Below are 21,865 nucleotides of genomic sequence, written 5' to 3' on the forward strand. Positions count from 1 at the left end.
CTTTCTCCTCCATCTCACAGCCAACTTGTGGAGCATAGGCACTGATGACATTTATCATCATCCCTTCAACTTCCACCTTCACGATCATCACCCTATCAGAAACTCTCTTCACCTCCACTACACTCTTACTGTACTCTTCCTTCAGAATCACCCCTACTCCATTACTCTTTCCATCCACACCATGATAAAACAGTTTAAACCCACCTCCAATGTTCCTGGCCTTACTCCCTTTCCACTTGGTCTCCTGAACACACAGCATATCTACCTTTCTCCTCTCCATCATATCAGCTATCTCTCTCCCTTTACCCGTCATAGTACCAACATTTAAAGTACCAACCCGAACCTCTACTCTCCTAAACTGCTCCTTTTCCTGCCGTCTCTGTAGACGCCTTCCTCCTCTCCTTCTCCTCCTTCGGCCAACAGTAGCCCAATTTCCACCGGTACCCTGTCGGCTAACGATACCTGTGGCGGTCGTTGTTAACCCGGGCCTCGACCGATCCGGTATGAAATTCTCATTTGTGATCCGCATATTTGATTTGGCACATGTTTTACGCTGGATGCCCTTCCTAACGCAACCCTCCCCATTTACCCGGGCTTGGGACCGGCACTAAGAGTGCACTGGCTTGTGCCCCCCTAATGGCTGGGTTTAAATATAATGGTCATAAACATACAGATTAGCATTTTCTGTGCTTGGCCCCCTAATGACCATGCATAATTCAGTCTGACTCGTGATGAACTTGCAAAAATTCATTACTAGGAATGATAAATTATAGACGTTATCATACTTTTTTTCTTAGTTTTTTTTTTCGAAAGAAACATTGTGGAGCAAGAGTTATGCAATGAAATAATTCAATTCAATTCAATTCATTTTTATTTGTATAGCGCTTTTAACAATGAACATTGTCTCAAAGCAGCTTTACACAGATAAATACTGTTATTTAAAAAGAAAACCTAGTGTGTAGGAGTAAATAAAAATGTTAATTCCAAACAATATGTGACAGCAAAAAAATACACATTTTTAAACAAAGGGTATCTTCTAATGATTTGTGTGTCTTTACTTAATGTCTTGGGAAAGGTGTGCATCGTTAGCGTTTACCTGAGAGAATGATGGGCTCGGTTTCATCATATTCTCTCAGCACCCACACTTCTTACTCTTTGCCTTGTAGGTTTTGTGGATGAGTGCAGGTAAGACGTGACCGTCCTCGATGCTGAAGTTGTCATGCGTGCAAAAAATGTTTGTTTGAATGACAGATGTGTATCGCCGTCCGAACTGCTGAAAACATGCCCTGCACACATACACAATATTAACTCAATCGCACACCCCAGAACACGCAAACAAATGCCAAATGCACATTAAAACAGTGCTTTAAAGCTTTTCTTCTGACTGCTACCAACTGCTCAAACTGGAGACTCCTTCCATAAATGTTGATTGATCAAAAATCTCTCCAGTGTTTCTTTCTATTTTCAAGGTTGTAAGATGTGACAAACCTGTTGTATACGTTAACCATCCTCTTGGTGTAGGCGTACCCCGAGTTCGACCCATGAGGACGCTTTAAGGAATCGGTTCTTTTAAACAAACGAGAACGATGAGAGTTGATTCGGCAAACTGTAACGGTTTTATGTGAGGGATGGAAATGATCTTGAGTTAAGTTTCCGCATTTTAACCAGTCAGTTCGCTAATTTAATAATAAAAGCAGATTTTTATTATTGCTGAGCATGCACACACAAAGAAAAATGAAGTTTTTCCTTTTTTTATTTTTCGATCTGTTTAATTACACAAAGTGTAGGAATCTTTCAAATTTCACACTATCAAATCTGAACATATTTACTTCAATTGCTCTTCTTCCTCTACTTTCGGCTGCTCCCATTAGGGGTCGCCACAGCGGATCCTTCCTCTCCATACAACTCTGTCCTCTACATCTGCCTCTTTCAAACCAACTACCTGCATGTCTTCCCTCACCACATCCATAAACCTCCTCCTTGGTCTTCATCTTTTCCTCCTTTCTGGTGGCTTCATTCTCAGCATTCTCCTACTGATATACCCCATGTCACTCCTCTGCTCATGTCCAAACCATCTCAATTGGGCATCTCTCACTTGGTCTCTAAAATGTCCTACATGTACGGTCTCTGTAAAAAAGTTTGGCATGGATAATAAGATGCTGTGTGTGTGTGTGTGTGTGTGTGTGTGTGTGTGTGTGTGTGTGTGTGTGTGTGTGTGTGTGTATTTATTAATTTTTAATTTTTTTTTGCCATGTGTCTTCTGTAAGCAACCCAGGTACTTCTTACTTCTACACCTACACTGCTGCCATTTTCAGGTGATAATATGAATAACAACTGTTCACCACATTCATTTTCAAAAGTACCAGATTGTAATAGTCTTTATTTTCTGTTATATGGATTGCGGTATTTCCATTCTTTCTTTTGGAGCGTCAATGTGTCTGAAATACATGAGACATTGTCTACAGGCACAAAATATTTCCTGCACACCTTAATATCCAGTAGAGTGGCCCCACAATTTATTCTGCTGCAATATTTTTTAGCAATCTTTAGCTGGGGGTGTGGTCTGAACAGAGAGTAAAGCCCCATCGCAGATGACAGTATCAGAGGGTGAAGACTGCCTGTTTGATTGCCAGAAACTCTTGATATTGCTGTACTGGCTCTCCTGCACCGAGAGCTTATAGGTGATGTTCAACATCGGGCACTCCTCCCCCTATAGCGCTTGGAACAACAGGGTACCTTGCCCCCTAGAGAGGTTATGGTGCCCCCTTTTTACTGAGATCAGTTGGTGGACACAATAGAACGTAAAAAACATATGCAAGCATAATTTTAAATAATTCATTTTGATGGCTGCAACAAGTCTTTAAAAAGTTGCAACAAGGCAACAGAAGTCTGAAAAACTAAAGGTGCAACAGTAAACCCCATTGTACGAGCAACCTATAGTACGAGCAAACGGAGATACGAGCAACCTCGCTCGCAAAATTTTACCCCGGTTCACGAGCAAATTTCGAAGGCACGAGCAAACCCACGCTGACGGTTCCCCGTTTTCAGCGGAGGGTCGCATCAGTCGCTTAGTTGATGACGTATCACTCGGTCGCTCTCGTTGTTCAGTGCAGCAAAAACTTAACTTTTTTTAGTTTTATGTTTTTATTTCACTAGAAATCTTGAAAAATGTTTTCCAAGAAAATTAGTGATGGTGCTGTAAAAACGAAAGTAAATAGAATTACCATGGAAACCGAGAAGGTTACGAGGGTGGTGTGCGTCTCACACTCGCAATCAACCACTACCACATGAGTAAGTGTTAAATTATATTTACATTACGGTAATTTGCGGTGTATTTGTTTGTTAAAATAGGCTACAAATACTTTTCAATGCAGAAATTAGCGATAGAATGAGGTCTTGGAACTGATTAAATCACTTTTACATTCATTCCTATAGGGGGAAAATCAGTTCGAACATACAAGCAAATGGACCTACGAGCAATTTTCAAGAACGAATTATGCTCGTCCAACAGGGTTTTACTGTATTAAAAATAAACAGTTCATCATGAAATAGAAAATACAACAAAGAGCAAGAAAAGTCAAGAAATGTCTGTCAGCTAATAAATGAAGTTTAACCAGTCGAATTTTTTCACACTTTTACCTCTTTCTATAGCAAAAAAAAGACAAAGCTTAGATGGCAAATAAAGGTGTTTTTTTTTTATTTATTTATTACTGTAATGAGATTACAAAGCTCCATCAGATAGATTTAAAGAAGAAAAAAGCTCATCACTTGGTGGTTTGAGCCGAATGGTCATCTACGAGCGATGTTGTAATTATCAGCAAACCAATCACATGTCTCCGTCACAGCTGAGGAAAAGCACAATTTAAGCCAGAATCAATATGTGCCTTTGTGCATGAGTACGGGTGTGGTGTTTGTGGATGTTAGGGTTTATGTTTGGTGTCTTTGGGTGTGTGCTTGTGTATTTGTCTAAGTAATTGTAGATTTGTCAATGTCTCAAAAAACTATTCCGGGACAAGCTAGGAATGAAGTGAGGATGGACTGAGGAGACGATCTTGTTGTTTCCAACTCAATAATCAAATGTCGGCTGTGCATGTGTATATGAAAGCAAACAGTAGCACTGAAAAGTGAAAATATCAAAAAATATATATTTTTTGAGTTAAAGCTGGATGATTGCTCAGAAAGTACATGTGGTCAGTATTAATTTTACTACTGCTTGCAGTCTTGTTTACATACTGCGGCTGCACATATTATACACATACATTGTATATTCTGTTGGTGGGTGTGTGTGCAGGTTTTACCTGTATGGAATGGAGTGAAGGTGAAATTAGGAAGGTAGCGTCTCAGTTTGGCGTTACTCGCCGTTTTCTTCAGCTGTCCGTCTGATTTGCTTGTGTCATACTGAACAGGTAAAGGCCAAACTGTGTTTTTCTCATTTACTGACTCACACACACACCCACACACAAACCCACTCACACACACTCTCTCACTCACACTTTATTCTCACTTTCAGTTTGTATATGCAAATTAAAGGATACAACCACAGATCCCGTGAAGCCGAATGCTTCTACAATTGCATCGACTGCATTCTTAATGGTTATCTCATCTTCTTCTCCAACTGCAAACAAAACAGTGTGTGTGTGTGTGTGTGTGTGTGTGTGTGTGTGAGAGAGAGAGACATTAAACAATTCATCACCAAAGGTCATTAAAAGTAATTTTAAAAGACACATGCTTTAAAAAAAAAAAGTATATTTAATTTTTTTTTTTTTTATTTCATTTTAAAAGGTACATAAAAATATTTTAAAGGCTGTTTAAAATAAAGTACGAAAGCACATTGCATTCACAAAGATAAAAAAAACCAAACAAACAAACAGCAAGAATCTCATAATTATGACTTACTAACTCATAATTATGGCTTACTAAGTCATAATTATGACTTATTATTTTTTAATTATGGCTTATTATCTCATAATTATGAGATAAGTGCGGCAGTCTGTGGCAGGGGAGCATTTTAGCGCACGACATCGAATCTGACGTGATTGCATTCTTTGCTCGGAAGCGCCTCATTGCGCAACCAGTGAGATGTAGCGGCTATCATATGGTTTATCTTTATGACTGTATATTAGTTAAATTAGCTACTGGACATTTTCTCGCTGACTGCCCCTCTTGCTAATTAATTTAGTTACGGTAAACCTTGCTTCAGTTAATAGATACGAGACTATTATTATTATTATTATTATTATTATTATTATTATTATTATATTTTAATATTGACTACTAATATATGTTACACATTCTGACTGTCCACTTGATAAAATTAACTAAAATTACCTTTTATCAAGTGGACAGTCAGAATATGTAACATATATTACAGGTAAGGAAGATGTTCATTAGACCTGGAAGTGCTAGTATTGGGGTGAAGGCTCCCTCTGGTGAGGTGGAGGAAGAACTGCAGCTGGAACTGTTCCAAAGTCTAGTACAATTGCCCTTTTGACTTTTTCAAACCTTCTAGAACCAACATTTTAACTTTAAAATATAAGGCAGTGATTAAAAAAAATCTTTTTTGAGTGACAGTAAAAAGGTCCATGTTTCTGCACACACTTTGTGATGTCTTGTGATACGTGTATCAGTACCTGAGAGAATGATGGGCTCGATTTCCTCATATTCTCTCAGCACCCACACAAAAAGACGAGCCACATCGAGAGAGAAGATGAACTGACGTAGTCCTTTACCCGAACCCCAGACCTGCAGAGCTGTTCCGTCCCCTAAAAGACACAACATTGCACAACAGTTTCAATATTGTACGCTCTCATGATAACTTTTATCCAGGCCTAACCTGACCTGGCTAACCTCACAAAGCTAATCTAATGTAGCCCAACCCAACCTGACTGCCACCTGTATAAAACTTGGTGATCTGCGCCTTATAACATGACTTCTATTTCTTCTATTGGGTGCTGATACTAGATATATTTTACATATTGTTTGTTTGTGTGTGAGAAAGAGAAAAAGAGAGAGAAAAAGAGAGAGAGAGAGAGAGAGAGAGAGAGAAAGGAGAGAGGAAGAGAGAGAGAGAGAGAGAGAGAGAAGGAGAGAGAGAGAGAAGGAGAGAGAGAGAGAGAGAGAGAGAGAGAGAGAGAGAGAGAGAGAAGGAGAGAGAGAGAGAAGGAGAGAGAGAGAGAGAGAGAGAGAGAGAGAGAGAGAGAGAGAGAGAGAGAGAAAGGAGAGAGGAAGAGAGAGAGAGAGAGACAGAGAGAGGAAGAGAGAGAGAGAGAGAGAGAGAGAGAGAGAGAGAGAGAGAGAGAGAGAGAGAGAGAGAGAGAGATGTATTACTCTTTGCTTTGTAGGTTTTGTGGATGAGTGCAGATAAAACGTGACCATGCTCAAGGTGGAAGTTGTCATATGGGCCAAAGATATTTGTGGAAATGATCGCCGTGTATCGCCGTGCATACTGCTGAAAACAGGTTCTACACACACACACACACACACACACACACACACACACTGAAATGAAATCACCCACCAAATAAAGTATAGATAGTGAGATGCAGAGGTGGGCGGTCACCACTGGTCAGCAAAGCCTTCTCTGCTGGCCTAAACACTATCAGAAGCACTGACCTACATTTACAACCTAAATTCTGATATTTGTTTCATGAAATTGTATTCATTTATTTCCAACAGTTTATTCTCTTCATTTTGTAATGTTTCTCTCGGCTGCACTGCTTCCAGTACGTTTATGTGGATGTTAGATTTTTTTTTGTCCAATCAGATTTCAGTCTCTATGTGCTGCCATGTGAATCTAATCTGCCCAGGGCCTTCAAAGTCAGTACTGCTGGCCTTTTTACCATAGAGAATATTATAAATAGATCTTTTAACTTTAACCAAGATTTTAAATTTGAATGACATTTTTTATGTTTTAGTCATGTTATTAGACAAATATTGATTCTGAACTGAGACTTAACTGGGTTTCTTGCTTTAGTAAAATGGTCTTCACCCTCCATATGTGAGATTCCACTCTCTCTCTCTGTATTGCCATGCGTTGGTTTATTGTGTTTTTGTACAGTATTGATGGTTTCTATAATTGTGACATAATAGTGATATTGAGAGGTGGATTAAGTCGGGTACCTCCCCACTGAAGACCCAGGTACCAAATGCACGACCCACCACTGGTGAGATGTGACAAACCTGTTATATAAATCAATTATCCTCTTGGCATAGGAGTAACCCGAGTTCGACTCATGTGGAGGACCATCATGGATCTATGAACAAAATCATTCAGTGTTAGATTTCACACTTTGTTCCTGCTGCTGCAGTCATAAAGATTTATCCAATATATCTATATCTAGAGTTTTATTGAATAGGGATCAAAATCAACATCGGCTCCTGCTGTTAAAAGCACCATATAAGTGAATATGGATTATAATAATGATTAAAGAGGAGGAAATATACATTTGGAATTTTTTATTTGACTATACTAATATCGATTCTAAAGTACAAATCTATGTGCCAGTTGTGTGTGTATGTGTGTACCATAGTCTCATCAATCGGGTAAGTAGTTTTATCCGGGAAAATGCATGTGGACAAAGACAAGACGACTTTCTCCACGTCAAACTCGTGAGCCATGTGCAGCACGTTATTATTAATAGCCATGTTTTTCCTCTAAAAAAACCCAAAAATTATTTCAGCTAATAATGAGAATTTATGCGTGTGTATATGTGTTTGTCTGTCTGTTTGTGTGTATGAGATTTACCCAGAAGTCTAGGTTCTGTTTCATGTGCATGAAGAGGCTGCCCACCATTGCTGCGAGGTGAATAACATGTGTGGGCTGATATTTCTCGAAGTAGGTGCATGAAATATTATTCATAACTCCATCACATCATCACTTTCCTTTGCATTATATCAGTTCAACAACGATAAGTCTGATTTGTGAAGAGGTTTTTGTAGAAGAGTCTCTGCCACTAGTTGGGGAAGTGGTAGTTCAGTGGTTAAGATGGTTGATTTCTGCTTTAAAGGTTGTGAGCTTAAATCAAAGCAATGTAATTGATCTGCAATGTTCATGTTAATGCTCTTGTTCTAATATTATTCTTTATATAGTGAAAAAAAAATGGTGACAAGACAATAATAATGATGATAACGTGTTTAGGGCTGGGTTTTGAAGCTCACGTCAGGTCTGCATCTTTGGAGCTGATGAAGATCCATTCTTCCCCTTCCCTCGCTCCTCCTTCCTGCTTCACCACACGCTCTATGGCTTTCCCCACGAGGCCACTGCCACCTGTCACCAGCACCCGCATCGGCTTCTTTTTACTATCCATCTGCCAAAACAAATATTAGGAATGTGAATATGAATTTAGACACTAAAAGCCCAGCTTGATTTACACACAGATGATGTGTAAATAATGACAATTTAAATCAAGTTCATGCAAATCAGTGTCAGGTAGCCAGTGATTAATGCATTCGCACTGGCTTAATCCATTCTAACCCGCATTAGAAACCAATTCATTTAACTAATCTAACAAACTTATTTAACATGAACCCATTTTTATTGTATTTCAGTTGCTAAATATACAAGCTGAGAGAGCAGCAGTGTAAACATTCCCAACAAGCAGTCAATGTTTACATGGCACACATTGACTTCCTTAATAATAACTCAGAATCCGTAAGTAGCTCAAACAACCTGAGCATTGATTATGTAAATCAATTTCTTTGCAATAAAGTTATTTTTATTATGCCACTCGACAGAAAAGCAAAACACACATGATCAATAATCATATATAATAATATGCTTTTATGATTTTTACACCTCATGATAGCTCGTAAGTAAGTAAACCTTAAAACAGAATGAGTACCAGTGAATAAAATTTATCTTCAGTTCAGAATATGTTTGAAATATTAAAAAAAATGTGAATTGTATCTTTGTAGTACCCTGGACTAACCGCTAGGTGTCGTCTTATATATATATAATGGGGGAGTGGTGGCTCCAGCGGTTAAGGCACTGGGTTGCCGATCGGAAGGTCTGGGGTTCAAGCCCCGGTATCGCCAAGCTGCCGCTCTTGGGCCCTTGAGCAAGGCCCTTAACCCTCTATGCTCCGGGGGTCCCTTACGAGTGAAATATCAAGGTCCGTGACGTCAGAGTGACGTGGGGCCGCCTTCCCGTGGGCTCACCACCTGCAGGAGGGACTGTAAGGGACGGTGCTGTGAGGATTGGGCAGCAGTCGAAGGCGGGGGCCTGCTTAGGACCCGAATTACGGATAAGCGGGAGAAAATGAATGAATGAATGAATGAATGAATGAATATATATATATATATATATATATATATATATATATATATATATATATATATATATATATATATAAAACCCAGCCATTAGGGAGGCACAAGCCAGTGCACTCTTAGTGCATGTCCCAAGCCCGGATAAATGGGGAGGGTTGCGTTAGGAAGGGCATCCAGCGTAAAACGTGCCAAATCAAATATGCGGGTCACGAATAAGAATTTCATACCGGATCGGTCGAGGCCCGGGTTAACAACGACCGCCACAGGTATCGTTAGCCGACAGGGTACTGGTGGAAATTGGGCTATTGTTGGCCGAAGGAGGAGGAGGAGAGGAGGAAGATTCCTACAGAGGCGACAGGGAAAGGAAAAGTGTAGGAGAGTGGAGGTTCGGGTTGGTACTTTAAATGTTGGCACTATGTCTGGTAAAGGGAGATAGATAGCTGATATGATGGAGAGGAGAAAGGTAGATATGTTGTGTGTTCAGGAGACCAATTGGAAAGGGAGTAAGGCCAGAAAAATTGGAGGTGGGTTTAAACTGTTCTATCATGGTGTGGATGGAAAGAGAAATGGTGTAGGGGTGATTCTGAAGGAAGAGTTCAGTAAGAGTGTAGTGGAGGTGAAGAGAGTTTCTGATAGGGTGATGATCGTGAAGGTGGAAGTTGAAGGGATGATGATAAATGTCATCAGTGCCTATGCTCCACAAGTCGGCTGTGAGATGGAGGAGAAGGAAAGATTCTGGAGTGAATTAGATGAAGTGGTAGATGGTGTCCCTAGAAATGAACGATTGTTGTTTGGGGCAGACTTTAATGGACATGTAGGTGAGGGGAACAGAGGTGATGAGAAGGTTATGGGTAGGTATGGCCTAAAGGAGAGAAATGTGGAAGGGCAGATGGTGGTAAATTTTGCTAAAAGGATGGAAATGGCAGTGGTGAACACTTATTTTAAGAAGAAGGAGGATCATAGGGTGACGTGTAAGAGTGGAGGAAGGTGCACACAGGTGGACTATGTTCTATGTAGGAGATGCAACCTGAAGAAGATTGGAGACTGTAAGGTGCTGGCAGGGGACAGTGTAGCTAGACAGCATCGGATGGTGGTCTGTAGGATGGTTTTGGAGGCGAAGAAGAAGAGGTAAGGACTGAAAGAAGAATAAGATGGTGGAAACTGAAGGAGGAAGACTGTAGTGTGAGGTTCAGGGAAGAGGTCAGACAGAGGCTCGGTGGTGGTGAAGAGGTGCTGAATGATTGGGAAACTACCGCAGGAGTGATGAGGGAGGCAGCTAGAAAGGTACTTGGTGTGACATCTGGAAATAGAAAGGAAGACAAGGAGACGTGGTGGTGGAATGAGGAAGTGCAGGGGAGCATAAGGGGAAAGAGGTTAACAAAACAGAAGTGGGATCGACAGGGTGATGAGAAAAGTAGGCAGGAGTACAAGGACATGCGGCAGCAGGTAAAGAGGGATGTGGCGAAAGCCAACGAAAAGGCATACGAGGAGCTGTATGAGAGGTTGGACACTAAGGAAGGAGAAAAGGATTTGTACCGATTGGCCAGGCAGAGAGATCGAGCTGGGAAGGATGTGTTGCAAGTTAGAGCAATAAAGGATGGAGATGGAAATGTGTTGACTAGTGAGGAGAGTGTGTTGAGAAGATGGAGGGAGTATTTTGAGCAGCTGATGAATGAGGAAAATGAGAGGGAGAGAAGGTTGGATGATGTGGAGTTAGTAAAGCAGGAAGTGGATAGGATTAGTAAGGAGGAAGTGAGAGCAGCGATTAAGAGGATGAAGAGTGGAAAGTCGGTTGGACCAGATGACATACCGGTAGAAGCGTGGAGATGTTTAGGAGAGATGGCAGTGGAGTTTTTAACCAGATTGTTTAACAAGATTTTGGAAGGTGAGAGGATGCCTGGGGAATGGAGAAGGAGTGTGCTGGTACCGATCTTTAAGCATAAGGGAGATGTGCAGACCTGCAGTAACTACAGGGGAATAAAGTTGATCAGCCACACCATGAAGTTATGGGAAAGAGTAGTGGAAGCCAGGCTGAGAGAAGAGGTGACCATCTGTGAGCAACAGTATGGTTTCATGCCGAGGAAGAGCACCACAGATGCCTTATTTGCTTTGAGAACGTTGATGGAGAAGTATAGAGAAGGACAGAAGGAGCTGCATTGTGTATTTGTGGATTTAGAGAAAGCGTACGACAGGGTGCCAAGAGAGGAATTGTGGTATTGTATGAGGAAGTCAGGTGTGTCAGAGAAGTATGTGAGGGTGGTGCAGGACATGTATGAGGACAGTGTGACAGCAGTGAAGTGTGCAGTAGAAAAGACAGACTGCTTCAAGGATTGGCTCTAAGCCCTTTCCTGTTTGCAGGATGATGACATTTCCTGTGATGAACAGGATGATGGACAAGGTCGGGCAGGAGTCTCTGTGGACTATGAGGTTTGTGGTTGATATGTTATTTGTAGTGAGAGTAGGGAGCAGGTAAATCAGCAGTGGCAGCAGGGTGCTTGAAATCTGGCTTGAACAGTTCCTCAACCTCTGCTCCATTTACCACTCCAGTTCATGACTGGTCACAAACTGCGATAAGCACAGGACTGTTTTTTTGCAGCTCGAGAAAAGGGAACTTTGGATTTAAGTAGACCATAGACATATGTTATATTAACACACACTTCACCGTTCTTCTCTACTTTGTACTTTGTGATTTTGTATATTCCTTGAATTGTCCACATTGTGCATTCATGCCTATAGGTCCTATCAACATTCATTGTAACCCTATTTTTTAGCTTCTGGTTTTGACCTGCTCTACGATTATAAGTTGAGTATGTAGATAATTAGAGGTGTAGATAAAGGTCATACATCATTCTCGGATGTGTGTCTCTTACACAGACAGCTCTCAGACAGACATTGTCTCTGTAAAGTAATTAAAGAATTGATATATTTCTGTATACATTACTCTCATTTCTAGGAATTCCCTCTGGGTGAAACTGATAGAAGGATCCTGTACACTATTATAAAAAAGACAATCAATTTCAGGGAATAAAATGCTGAATGAAACAAATAGTAAAATGAAACAAATGAATGTGTTTTGGTGCTAAATATTGCTCAGCATTTGCTCGCTTTTGCTAACAGCCGTCTTTGTTCTGTTTAGTGATACTCTGGTCCTTGATCTTATGTTTTAAGCTTTCTAGGATTGCCTTTGTATCGTTTCCCGATTTCACTTGATGCATTGGATTTTTTTACCTCCACCTCTTATAAATACTACAGCAAATGTATAAATGATTAAACAAAAGAACTCATTGGTACTCATGGGGAACAGTGTGTAATCTGTCGTGGTGAGCACACAATATCACACTCGGTCATCGGATTTGAGGAAAGGTTTTATTAGAATCTTGTTATACAGTGTAACAAATAGTAATTGTAAAACCCACACAGGCCCTTCCAGACTAAAACCTGGCACCTAAAGGCTATTGCTATGTTATCATGTATGTATATATTGATATATTACATCAGCTGCCATGTTTCTCCAAGGTCACCCCTACAGCAATTTTACAAAAATAGAATATCAGTGAATATCAGTTCAGAAAATGAGACATATAGTTAAATCTGTATGAATCTGTATGAATCTGTTTGTGTATTATTTTTTAATCACATAATTCCCACAGTTGTCCGATTGACTGCATTTAATTCTCCAGACACCACAATGATTTTTATAAACAATACAATTTCTAGGGTTCATGATTTTTAGATGATATAATCAGAATAATAAGGCACACCAGTTTAAATTTAAATCGATTTGTAAACCGATATCCTGAGATTTTATGGAAAACTGTGGCTGAAGAGCGTTGACAGGTGCTTCACATTACATGCTGCAAAGTGTGAAGAACGTGTCACTCATCAGTTTCAAGCTGGACGGTCATTTGCGAGCGATGTCGTAATTAGCAGCTAACCAATCACATGTCTCCTTCACAGCTGAGGATAAAGCACAGGTAAGTCCAGAATATATAGCACAGGTAATATCCTTTATATTATGTGTGTATGTTTTTACCTATATGGAATGGAGTGAAGGTAAAATTAGGAAGGTAGCGTATCAGTTTGGCGTTGTTTGCCGTTTTCTTCAGCTGGCCATCGGGTTTGCTGGTATCATACTGAACACATCAGTCAAAGGCCATACTTTGTATTTTACTGACTCTCACACACACACAGCTTGTATATGCGAAAAAAAAGGATACAATCACAGGTCCTGTGAAGCCGAAAGCTTCCACAATCACATCGACTGCAGTTTTAATGGATATCTCATTTTCTTCTCCAACTGTGAACATAACAGTGTGAGAGAAAGCCCGAGTAAGGAAACAGTGCCAAAGCTCAGTATTATACAAGCCAACTTGCAAAATTTTAAAAGAAATGATATAAATTCAGTACAGGTTGGTGCATCCAAACAGGAAACTTTAGAAATAGGAGTTTGTGACCCCGGATTGTCTGCAATTGTTTGGAACCAGTTCAAGGTCCTTTAGAACCCATTGCCATTGGGTATAATGGAGCAGTGGAGTGGTTCTCAACTAACGTTCGATGTGAAACCTTTTATAAGAATGGTGATAATGTGAATGCTGCACAAAGGGAATTTCAGCATCCTTACCAGTTACGATGTCATGATTATGTCTCTTCTGCTAACCTCAAAGATATGGGTTCAGCCTAAAAAAAGTACCCAGGTGGTGCTCGAATGGCCCTCACACTAGAGAATATCATATCTGTTTGATCTGCAATTGTGAGGGGCCCTCGCCGCTCTATTCAACAACATGCATTATTGTGGTGTTGAGCTGTTTCTTCAAAATTATGCACCCACGTTGTTATTGGATGAGCAGACGAGACATGATCATGATGTACTCATGGCTCGTTGCGCACCACTCCACTGCTCCAAGGAGTTCTAAACGAGGTCGCACTACAAACAATTGCCGAAACCCCATTGTCACCAAGTTCTAGTTCCAAAATTACCCCTTTCCCTGCGCCACTCTGAGTTTTAAACATGTTGAATCCAAAGCAAAGTAATAAACACATACGAAGCATAAGGTCTGTCATTTAAAATAAAATTAAACTTCTTGCGTTATGTGTACCCGAGTACACATGAGTACCTGTGAGAATGATGGGCTCAATTTCATCGTATTCTCTTAGAGCCCACACGCAAAGGCGGGCCAAATCTACAGAGTAGATGAACTGACGTAGTCCTCGACCCGATCCCCAGACCTCCAGAGCTGTTCCATCTCCTACAAAACACACAATTACACAACAGTTTCAGCATTGCCGTGTATTCATTAATCAGCCATGGCCAGTCTACCTGTTCAAGTCATGGCTGCTCATCAGGGATAAATACACATCGTTCACCTTAACTGTTAAATTCTGTAAAGCTGCTTTGAGACAATGTCTGTTGTGAAAAGCGCTATAGAAATAAACTTGTTTTGACAAGTTCACAGAGCATAAACACTGTGTACTTATGAAAAGCCCCTAACAGTGATTACGGATGGCACAATACACACAGATAAGATCACCTGGCTTATCTTAATCTATAATCATGAATAAAACTGAAAACTGGCCATGATATCACTCACATCATCATCTTGAATGCATACAAATACATCCCTTTAAATAAAGTGACGAAAGTAAATATCGGTTTCAAATTGAGACAAATAATAAAAGGACCAGTTCTCTAAAACCTTCTCTCTAAATCTGCTTGTGTGTCATCTGATAATCACATAATTACCACAGCTTTCACTGATTGGCTGCGTTTCATTCTCCAAGGATCATGACTTTTCAACCAGGCAAATCTCTACTAATGTGGCCCCAGAAGAAAAAAGCACAGATTGCGAATCAAAGGTGATGGCAACCAGCGAGTGACAGTTTATTTTGCACCCACTGCTGGTTCGGTACCTGATCCTGTTTTGCCTGTTCTACTTGCAACACAAACGTTCTCACCTGACTGCAACTCATACCTAACTTCCACAGCACATACATGGAACAAGAATGATAGCAGATTGTCACTTTGAAGACAAAATAGTCTAGATGTATGTATAATGAGATAACCTTAAGTCGCTGTGGATAAGGGCAGTGTCATACATTTGTTTGTCTAATCAGTTTGTCTTGACAGTTGGTCTTACTCTTCGCCTTGTAGGTTTTGTGGATGAGTGCGGGTAAAACGTGACCGTTCTCGACGCTGAAGTTGTCATGAGGGCCAAAAATGTTTGTGGGAATAACAGATGTGTACCGCCGTCCATACTGCTGAAAACAGGCCCTGCACATAAACACACAATATTAACTCAGTCACCCTTTTAGAAAATAGCCTACTGCAAGGTAACCACAAAATCAACTAATGAAAACCTTTAAGGTCAAATGCTGAAACTGGAAAATCCTTTAATGAATATTAAATTAACATTCTTACAGGAGGTTGTTAATACTTTGAAATTGATCAAACCTGTTATGTACATCAATCATCCTCTTGGCGTAGGCGTAGCCCGAGTTCGATTCAGAAGGAGGACCATTATGGATCTATGAACAAGATTGTTTGGTATTAGATTTTAGATCTTCACAGTGGGCTAAAATTACTATCTTCTGCACAATAGCTGGAGCTATTCATGATGCCACTATCAGGGTCAGTTGGAAAAAAACGATGTGTTTCTTAGTTTTATTCAACAGGGAGCTAAATCTGCATTAGCTAATCATTAACCCATGATAATGATTGGAGGGAATATGAGACCCATTTGTGCACACCCACTTTTCAAAGCTGGCAGGATGATACCCCAAATATGGGCTCAATTATATGAGTCTACAAGTATAAAAATAATGTAGCTACTAAACTGTTTACAGTTGTTCTGTATTTGTGTGTACCATAGTCTCATCGATGGGGTAGGTGGTTTCCGCTGGAAAAGAGCATGTGGACAAACAGGAGATCACTTTTACCACATCAAACTCATGAGCCGTTTGCAGCACGTTATCGTTTAAGGTCAGGTTCTTCCTCTGAAAACAGTTTAAAAGTGTTGGTTCAGCTAATAGAGAAAGGTTCCTCGAGTGTGTGTACAGTATATGTGTGTATTTCTGAGTCACAGTGATTAATTACCATGAAATTTAGGTTCTTTGTCGTGCTCATGAAGGTGCCCACTACAGCTGCGAGGTGAATAACGTGTGTGGGTTGATGTTTCTCGAAGATGGCCCTAGTCTCGGCTGCATTTCTGTAGAAAAAAGTGCAAGAAATATTCGTTTTAATTGCCTCCATCACATCATTTTTATCTTTATGAAATTTTCTTAGAATTATAATCAATCTTGCAAATAATTTATTAAGTGTGGTGTTTGATTGGTCTGATTGGTAAGAATGTGTTTTTCAGCTCGGACAGAACATGTTCAGCCATGAAACTCTCTCTATGAGCAACAGTATGGTTGAAGGAAGAGCAATACTGACACATTATTTGCTTTGAGTATGTTAATGAACAAGTTTCGAGAAGGTCGGGTATGTTTGTGTATTTAGAGAAAGTGTACAACAGAGAGGAGTTGTGGTATTGTATGAGGAAGTCAGGTCTGGCAGAAAAGTATGTGAAGGTGGTGCAAGACATGTATGAAGACAGTGTGAAAGCAGTGAAGTGTGCATTAGGAACGACAGACTGGTTTAAGTTGGAGATAGAACTGAATCAAGGATCGGCTCTGAGCCCTTTCCTGTTCGCAGTGGTGAGAGCAGAGAGCAGGTTGAAGGAGTCTGGAGAGATGGAGATACTTGCTGGAGAGAAAGGGGAATAAAAGTCAGTAGGAGTAAGACAGAGTAAATGTGTGTGAATGAAAGGAGAAGAGATATAAAAGGTGGAGGAGTTTAGGTACCTGGAGTACAATAGTGCAAAGTATTTGTTAGAGAAGTGAAGAAAAGAGTGTAGGCAGGGTGGAGTGGGTGGAGAAGAGTGATAGCAGAAGTTATTTGTGATAGAAGAGTATCTGCAAGAGTGAAAGGGAAAGTTTATAGGACTGTGGTGAAACCTGCGATGTTGTATTGTTTAGAGACAGTGGTACTGAGTAAAAGACAGGGGGCAAAGCTATAGGTAGCAGAGCTGAACAGATGCTGCGATTTTCATTGACAAGGATAGACATTATAAATAATTCCACAGTGAAGTGTGGGTTTGTGAAATGGTGATAAGATTTAAGGTGGTGTCAGCATTTTAGGGGCTTGGACTCACGTCAGGTCTGCGTCTTTAGAGCTGAGGAAGATCCACTTCTCCCCTTTTTCCGCTCCTCCTTCCTGCTTTACCACACGCTCTATGGCTTTTCCCAGAAGCCCGCTGCCACCCGTCACCAGCACCCGCATCGGCTTCTTCTCAGCGTCCATCTGACAATTATTCACAACAGCGATGCCCAATGTTCTAACGTCAAAAAAAACAATTAACCTGTAAATATGAAACATACCAATATTTATTTGCACACTGAAAGGCCAGCTGGATATAAAGATGCATAACCCTGAGCCAATTCAAATTAGGCACATGCAAATGGTTGTCATATTACCCTGTAGAGCTGTATAACCAGCAGCTGGGATTTTTTTTTAATTCATAGAATCTGTCACCGTAATGGTATTGCCAGATCATGCTGGTGGTGGAATCCTACCAGGAGTGTTTTCTTTCCACACTCTATTTATCTTAATAAGACTGTATGGGAATGTTTTTACTGATCATGTGCAGCACACCTGGTTATAGCATGAATAGCAATCCTTTTTTTTCACATAGTAAATTAAATTCTGAGAAGACAGACATAATGGTGAGCACATGACCTGCTGGAACATACACAGAACCTTTTTTGTGTATACTGATACTGAAATCCTTCATCTAGAGCCAAAAAAAACCACACAAATGAAAAGTCCAACAGTGTGTTCAACCAGGAGAATGATAATGGGTTGGATGGGTTACACCTCTTTCTTTTCCATATGGATTGTTTTCTTCTTCTGTTTTTTTCTTCTTCTGTTCAGACAACCAAGTTGTTTATTTCAAAGGGCTGCAAAATGTATTTAACAGAACCCATTTTTTACACCTCAGAAAACCTTTTAGGGAATCTATCTATCTATCTATCTATCTATCTATCTATCTATCTATCTATCTATCTATCTATCTATCTATCTATCTATCTATCTATCTATCTATCTATCTATCTATCTATCTATCTATCGCTTTTTGCTGCAAATCTTTATTTATTTTTTCTCCTCAAAATATTTTGGAGCATTTCGACACTTGACATGAGGTTGGACATGTGATTAGATATACTACATATACTGTATATTGTTATTATTATTATTATTAGTAATATATATATATAATGCCTGTAATGTCATGTCGTGAAGATGTTAAAGTAAATGTAAATGAAATTGCAATGCAAATGCAAAAATAAATAGTCTCAATAAAAATTTTTTTATGACCTTCAAGATGAAAAAAAAAAAGCAGTATCTTTCACTGTTTTCTGTGATACATCCTTATTATAAACAAGGATCGATTAAAAAATATCACGATTACAAATAAATAAATAAAGTCATCACCATCATAAAAATGATGCCGACACTTAGCGTAAAAACGAATGTCTATCCAAGCAGATAAAGAAAGAAAGCAAATAAGAAAGGCATAAACATAAAATGTGCAATGTGTGCAAATGAAAAATATAGAAAAAATTCTGTTGTGTTCTATGGTTGTAAAAATGTACAATCCAGAACCCCAATATTCAGCCGAAGAAAACACACAATAACTGCGTTAAAGGAAGTCAAATTAAATCCTGGCGACAAAAAACTTGACCATAAAAGAAAACGGAGAAACAGTGACATCACTGAGTCACAATCACCAAAGTTTTAAACCTGTCTATGGAGCGTGTGTGTTTAGCTTTTAATCATTCACTAGCAGCCATTATGACAAACGATTTGTTCGAATTTGTGATTTCAAAAAGTTTTCTGTTTTTTTATTTATTTTGCTATTTATTTATAAATAATTCTAAGGATTTTTTATTAATTCATCTATTTTAAATTACATCAATAATTTTTAAATGCCACCCACAAAAACAGTTTTGAAGAAAGAAGCACACATACCTGAAAAAAGTCTGTGGTCTCAATACTTTTGTGAATATAGTGTGTGTAGTGGGAGCAGCTCAGGAAATAATGATATGTGGCTCAGGGCAAAAAATGGTGAGCACATGACCTGTATGACAACTGAAGATGCTCGTTACAAGGCGGAACATAAAGTACAAAAAAAAAATGTAAACATTTTTATCTAGAGCCAATTACAATAGAATGACAGTGGGTTGAATGGGTTACACCTCTATCTTTTACACATGACATGTTTTTTCTTTTTTTGAAAAAGTCATTCATTTGCCATTATTACGATTATAGATCACTCAGTCTACAGTGTATTACAAAGCCAAATTCACTTTGCGGGAGCAGATTCATATGCTGTACAGGGGTGTCTCAGGATGTTACCAATATCCATATTTTGATGTCCTTTTTATGCAGGACCGATAGAACTTGTGCTCTGTGGTTACAAATTTTCAACTCGAGATCCTCTGAGAAGACATTCCTCATAAAAGAGGTTCTCCTGTAAGCAATAATGATCTTCCTTTTAGTCAAAATTATGATGCCAAAAATGTCAGTGGTTAGTTATATCCATTCATGATTAGTTCTTATATTCTATAATATATATTAAATATATAAAACTGGCCCAACTGGAATGATCAAAACTGGCTCATATAATGTGTCAGACATCCAAATATAATACATTATATATATATATATATACAGTGAGGAAAATAAGTATTTGAACACCCTGCACATGGGACAGGGCGACTGCACTGTATTAAGAAGAGGATGACCGGGGCCATGTATTGCGAGATTTTGGGGAACAACCTCCTTCCCTCAGTTAGAGCATTGAAGATGGGTCGTGGCTGGGTCTTCCAACATGACAATGACCCGAAGCACACAGCCTGGTTCTGGCGTGGCCTAGCCAGTCTCCAGACCTAAACCCAATAGAGAATCTTTGGAGGGAGCTCAAACTCTGTGTTTCTCAGTGACAGGCCAGAAACCTGACTGATCTAGAGAAGATCTGTGTGGAGGAGTGGGCCAAAATCCCTCCTGCAGTGTGTGCAAACCTGGTGAAAAACTACAGGAAACATTTGACCTCTGTAATTGCAAACAAAGGCTACTGTACCAAATATTAACATTGACTTTTCTTAGGTGTTCAAATACTTATTTGCAGCTGTATCATACAAATAAATAGTTTAAAAATCATACATTGTAATTTCTGGATTGTTTTTTTTTTTTATTATGTCTCTCACAGTGGACATGCACCTACGATGACAATTTCAGACCTTAGATGATTTCTAAGTGGGAGAACTTGCAAAATAGCAGGGTGTTCAAATACTTATTTTCCTCACTGTATATATATATATATATATATATATATATATATATATACACACACACACACACACACACACACACTGCACATCCAAAAAAAATAATTCACCACCAGGATTTAACTAAGCAAAAGTTTCAGCTATCAACAGGATATTTAACTCTAAATGATGCAGTGAGTAGCTTCTAAGTTCTTAAACAACCATGTTCGAACCCACATCCTGTGGACATGGAAAAGATGTTAATCTGTTTCAGAAGGGTCAAATTATTGGCAATGCATCAAGCAAAGAAACATCTAAGGAGATTGATGAAAGTGATAAAATTGAGTTAAGAACTGTTCAACGCATTAATAAAAACTGGAAGGATAGTTGGGAACCATCATCTTCGAGGAAAAAATATGGTCGGAAAAAAATCCTGAATGATTGTGATCGGCGATTGCTTTAGCATTTGGTGAAATCAAATAACAAAAAACAACAGTAGAACTCACGACTGTGTTTAATAGTTAAAGGAGGAACATTTCCACATGCACAATGCGGAGGGAACTAAAGGGATTGGGACTAAACAGCTGTGTAGCCTTAAGAAAACTACTTATCAGTGAGGCTAATTGGGAGAAAAAAGGCTTCAATTTGCTAGGGAGCATAAAGATTTAAATCTAGGGTTATATAATTATATATTATATCAATATTTTGGTAGAAAAATCTACACAAAGCAAATTGCATATATGATTTTAAAAATAATTAAAAAAAATGGGACGTGGACACAAATGGGGGACTTCATTATTTTATTTTATTTTTTTTGCAAAAACACATACTAACACACAAAGCAAAGCACTAAAAGACTGTAGACAAAAACAAAGAAAAAACCTGAGCATGATCTAAGGTAACCAGGAATGATATTTGGGTATTAAATCAGCAGAAAAAAACAAGTAGCACAAGTAGTGAATGAGACCTTCACAACCAACTAGACTTTACTGAACAGAATATATGATCACATGCACATTATCAACTTGTGCTGTTAATATCATGAACAGCAGCTACGCTAATTCCTCTCCACTGCTTCTCTTTCTCTCCCCATCCCGAGGCTTCCTGAGGTTTGGCCAGCTCCAGTCACGTCCCACCTCGTGAAGATTATGGACCTATGGATGATCATGGAGAAGTAGATGCCGAGTGTTTAAAGGCCCTGGCATGGAGAAGCTGATGCTGGATCTATGATGAT

The 21,865-nt window shown here is 39.3% G+C and overlaps 1 protein-coding gene across 5 annotated transcripts in view; it reads right to left on the reverse strand.

Moving 5' to 3' along the window:
- Positions 1 to 1,157: 1,157 nt before the first annotated feature.
- The window catches only part of LOC310715551 (GDP-L-fucose synthase-like), a 33,480-nt gene continuing 12,772 nt past the window's right edge, over positions 1,158 to 21,865 (reverse strand). The window contains exons 1-10 of one of the 5 annotated variants that reach the window (XM_083522062.1): positions 19,334 to 19,470; positions 17,457 to 17,639; positions 16,358 to 16,469; positions 16,129 to 16,257; positions 15,716 to 15,789; positions 15,402 to 15,535; positions 14,382 to 14,513; positions 13,485 to 13,564; positions 13,301 to 13,400; positions 12,615 to 13,224 (exon numbers count right to left, since the gene is read on the reverse strand). In XM_083522062.1, the coding sequence (XP_083378188.1) occupies positions 13,169 to 13,224; positions 13,301 to 13,400; positions 13,485 to 13,564; positions 14,382 to 14,513; positions 15,402 to 15,535; positions 15,716 to 15,789; positions 16,129 to 16,257; positions 16,358 to 16,469; positions 17,457 to 17,605 (966 nt within the window). In that variant the 5' untranslated portion in view covers positions 17,606 to 17,639; positions 19,334 to 19,470 and the 3' untranslated portion in view covers positions 12,615 to 13,168. Of the gene's footprint in view, positions 1,607 to 3,680; positions 3,846 to 4,298; positions 4,399 to 4,535; positions 4,616 to 5,630; positions 5,763 to 6,327; positions 6,462 to 7,179; positions 7,254 to 7,524; positions 7,654 to 7,744; positions 7,826 to 12,614; positions 13,225 to 13,300; positions 13,401 to 13,484; positions 13,565 to 14,381; positions 14,514 to 15,401; positions 15,536 to 15,715; positions 15,790 to 16,128; positions 16,258 to 16,357; positions 16,470 to 17,456; positions 17,640 to 19,333; positions 19,471 to 21,865 lie in introns of those variants that run through there. The other 4 variants (XM_083522061.1, XM_083522059.1, XM_083522060.1 and 1 more) reach the window with 4 other exon arrangements.

This window comes from Silurus aristotelis (assembly GCF_946808225.1).
Source record: "Silurus aristotelis genome assembly, chromosome: 20".
Taxonomy (NCBI): domain Eukaryota; kingdom Metazoa; phylum Chordata; class Actinopteri; order Siluriformes; family Siluridae; genus Silurus; species Silurus aristotelis.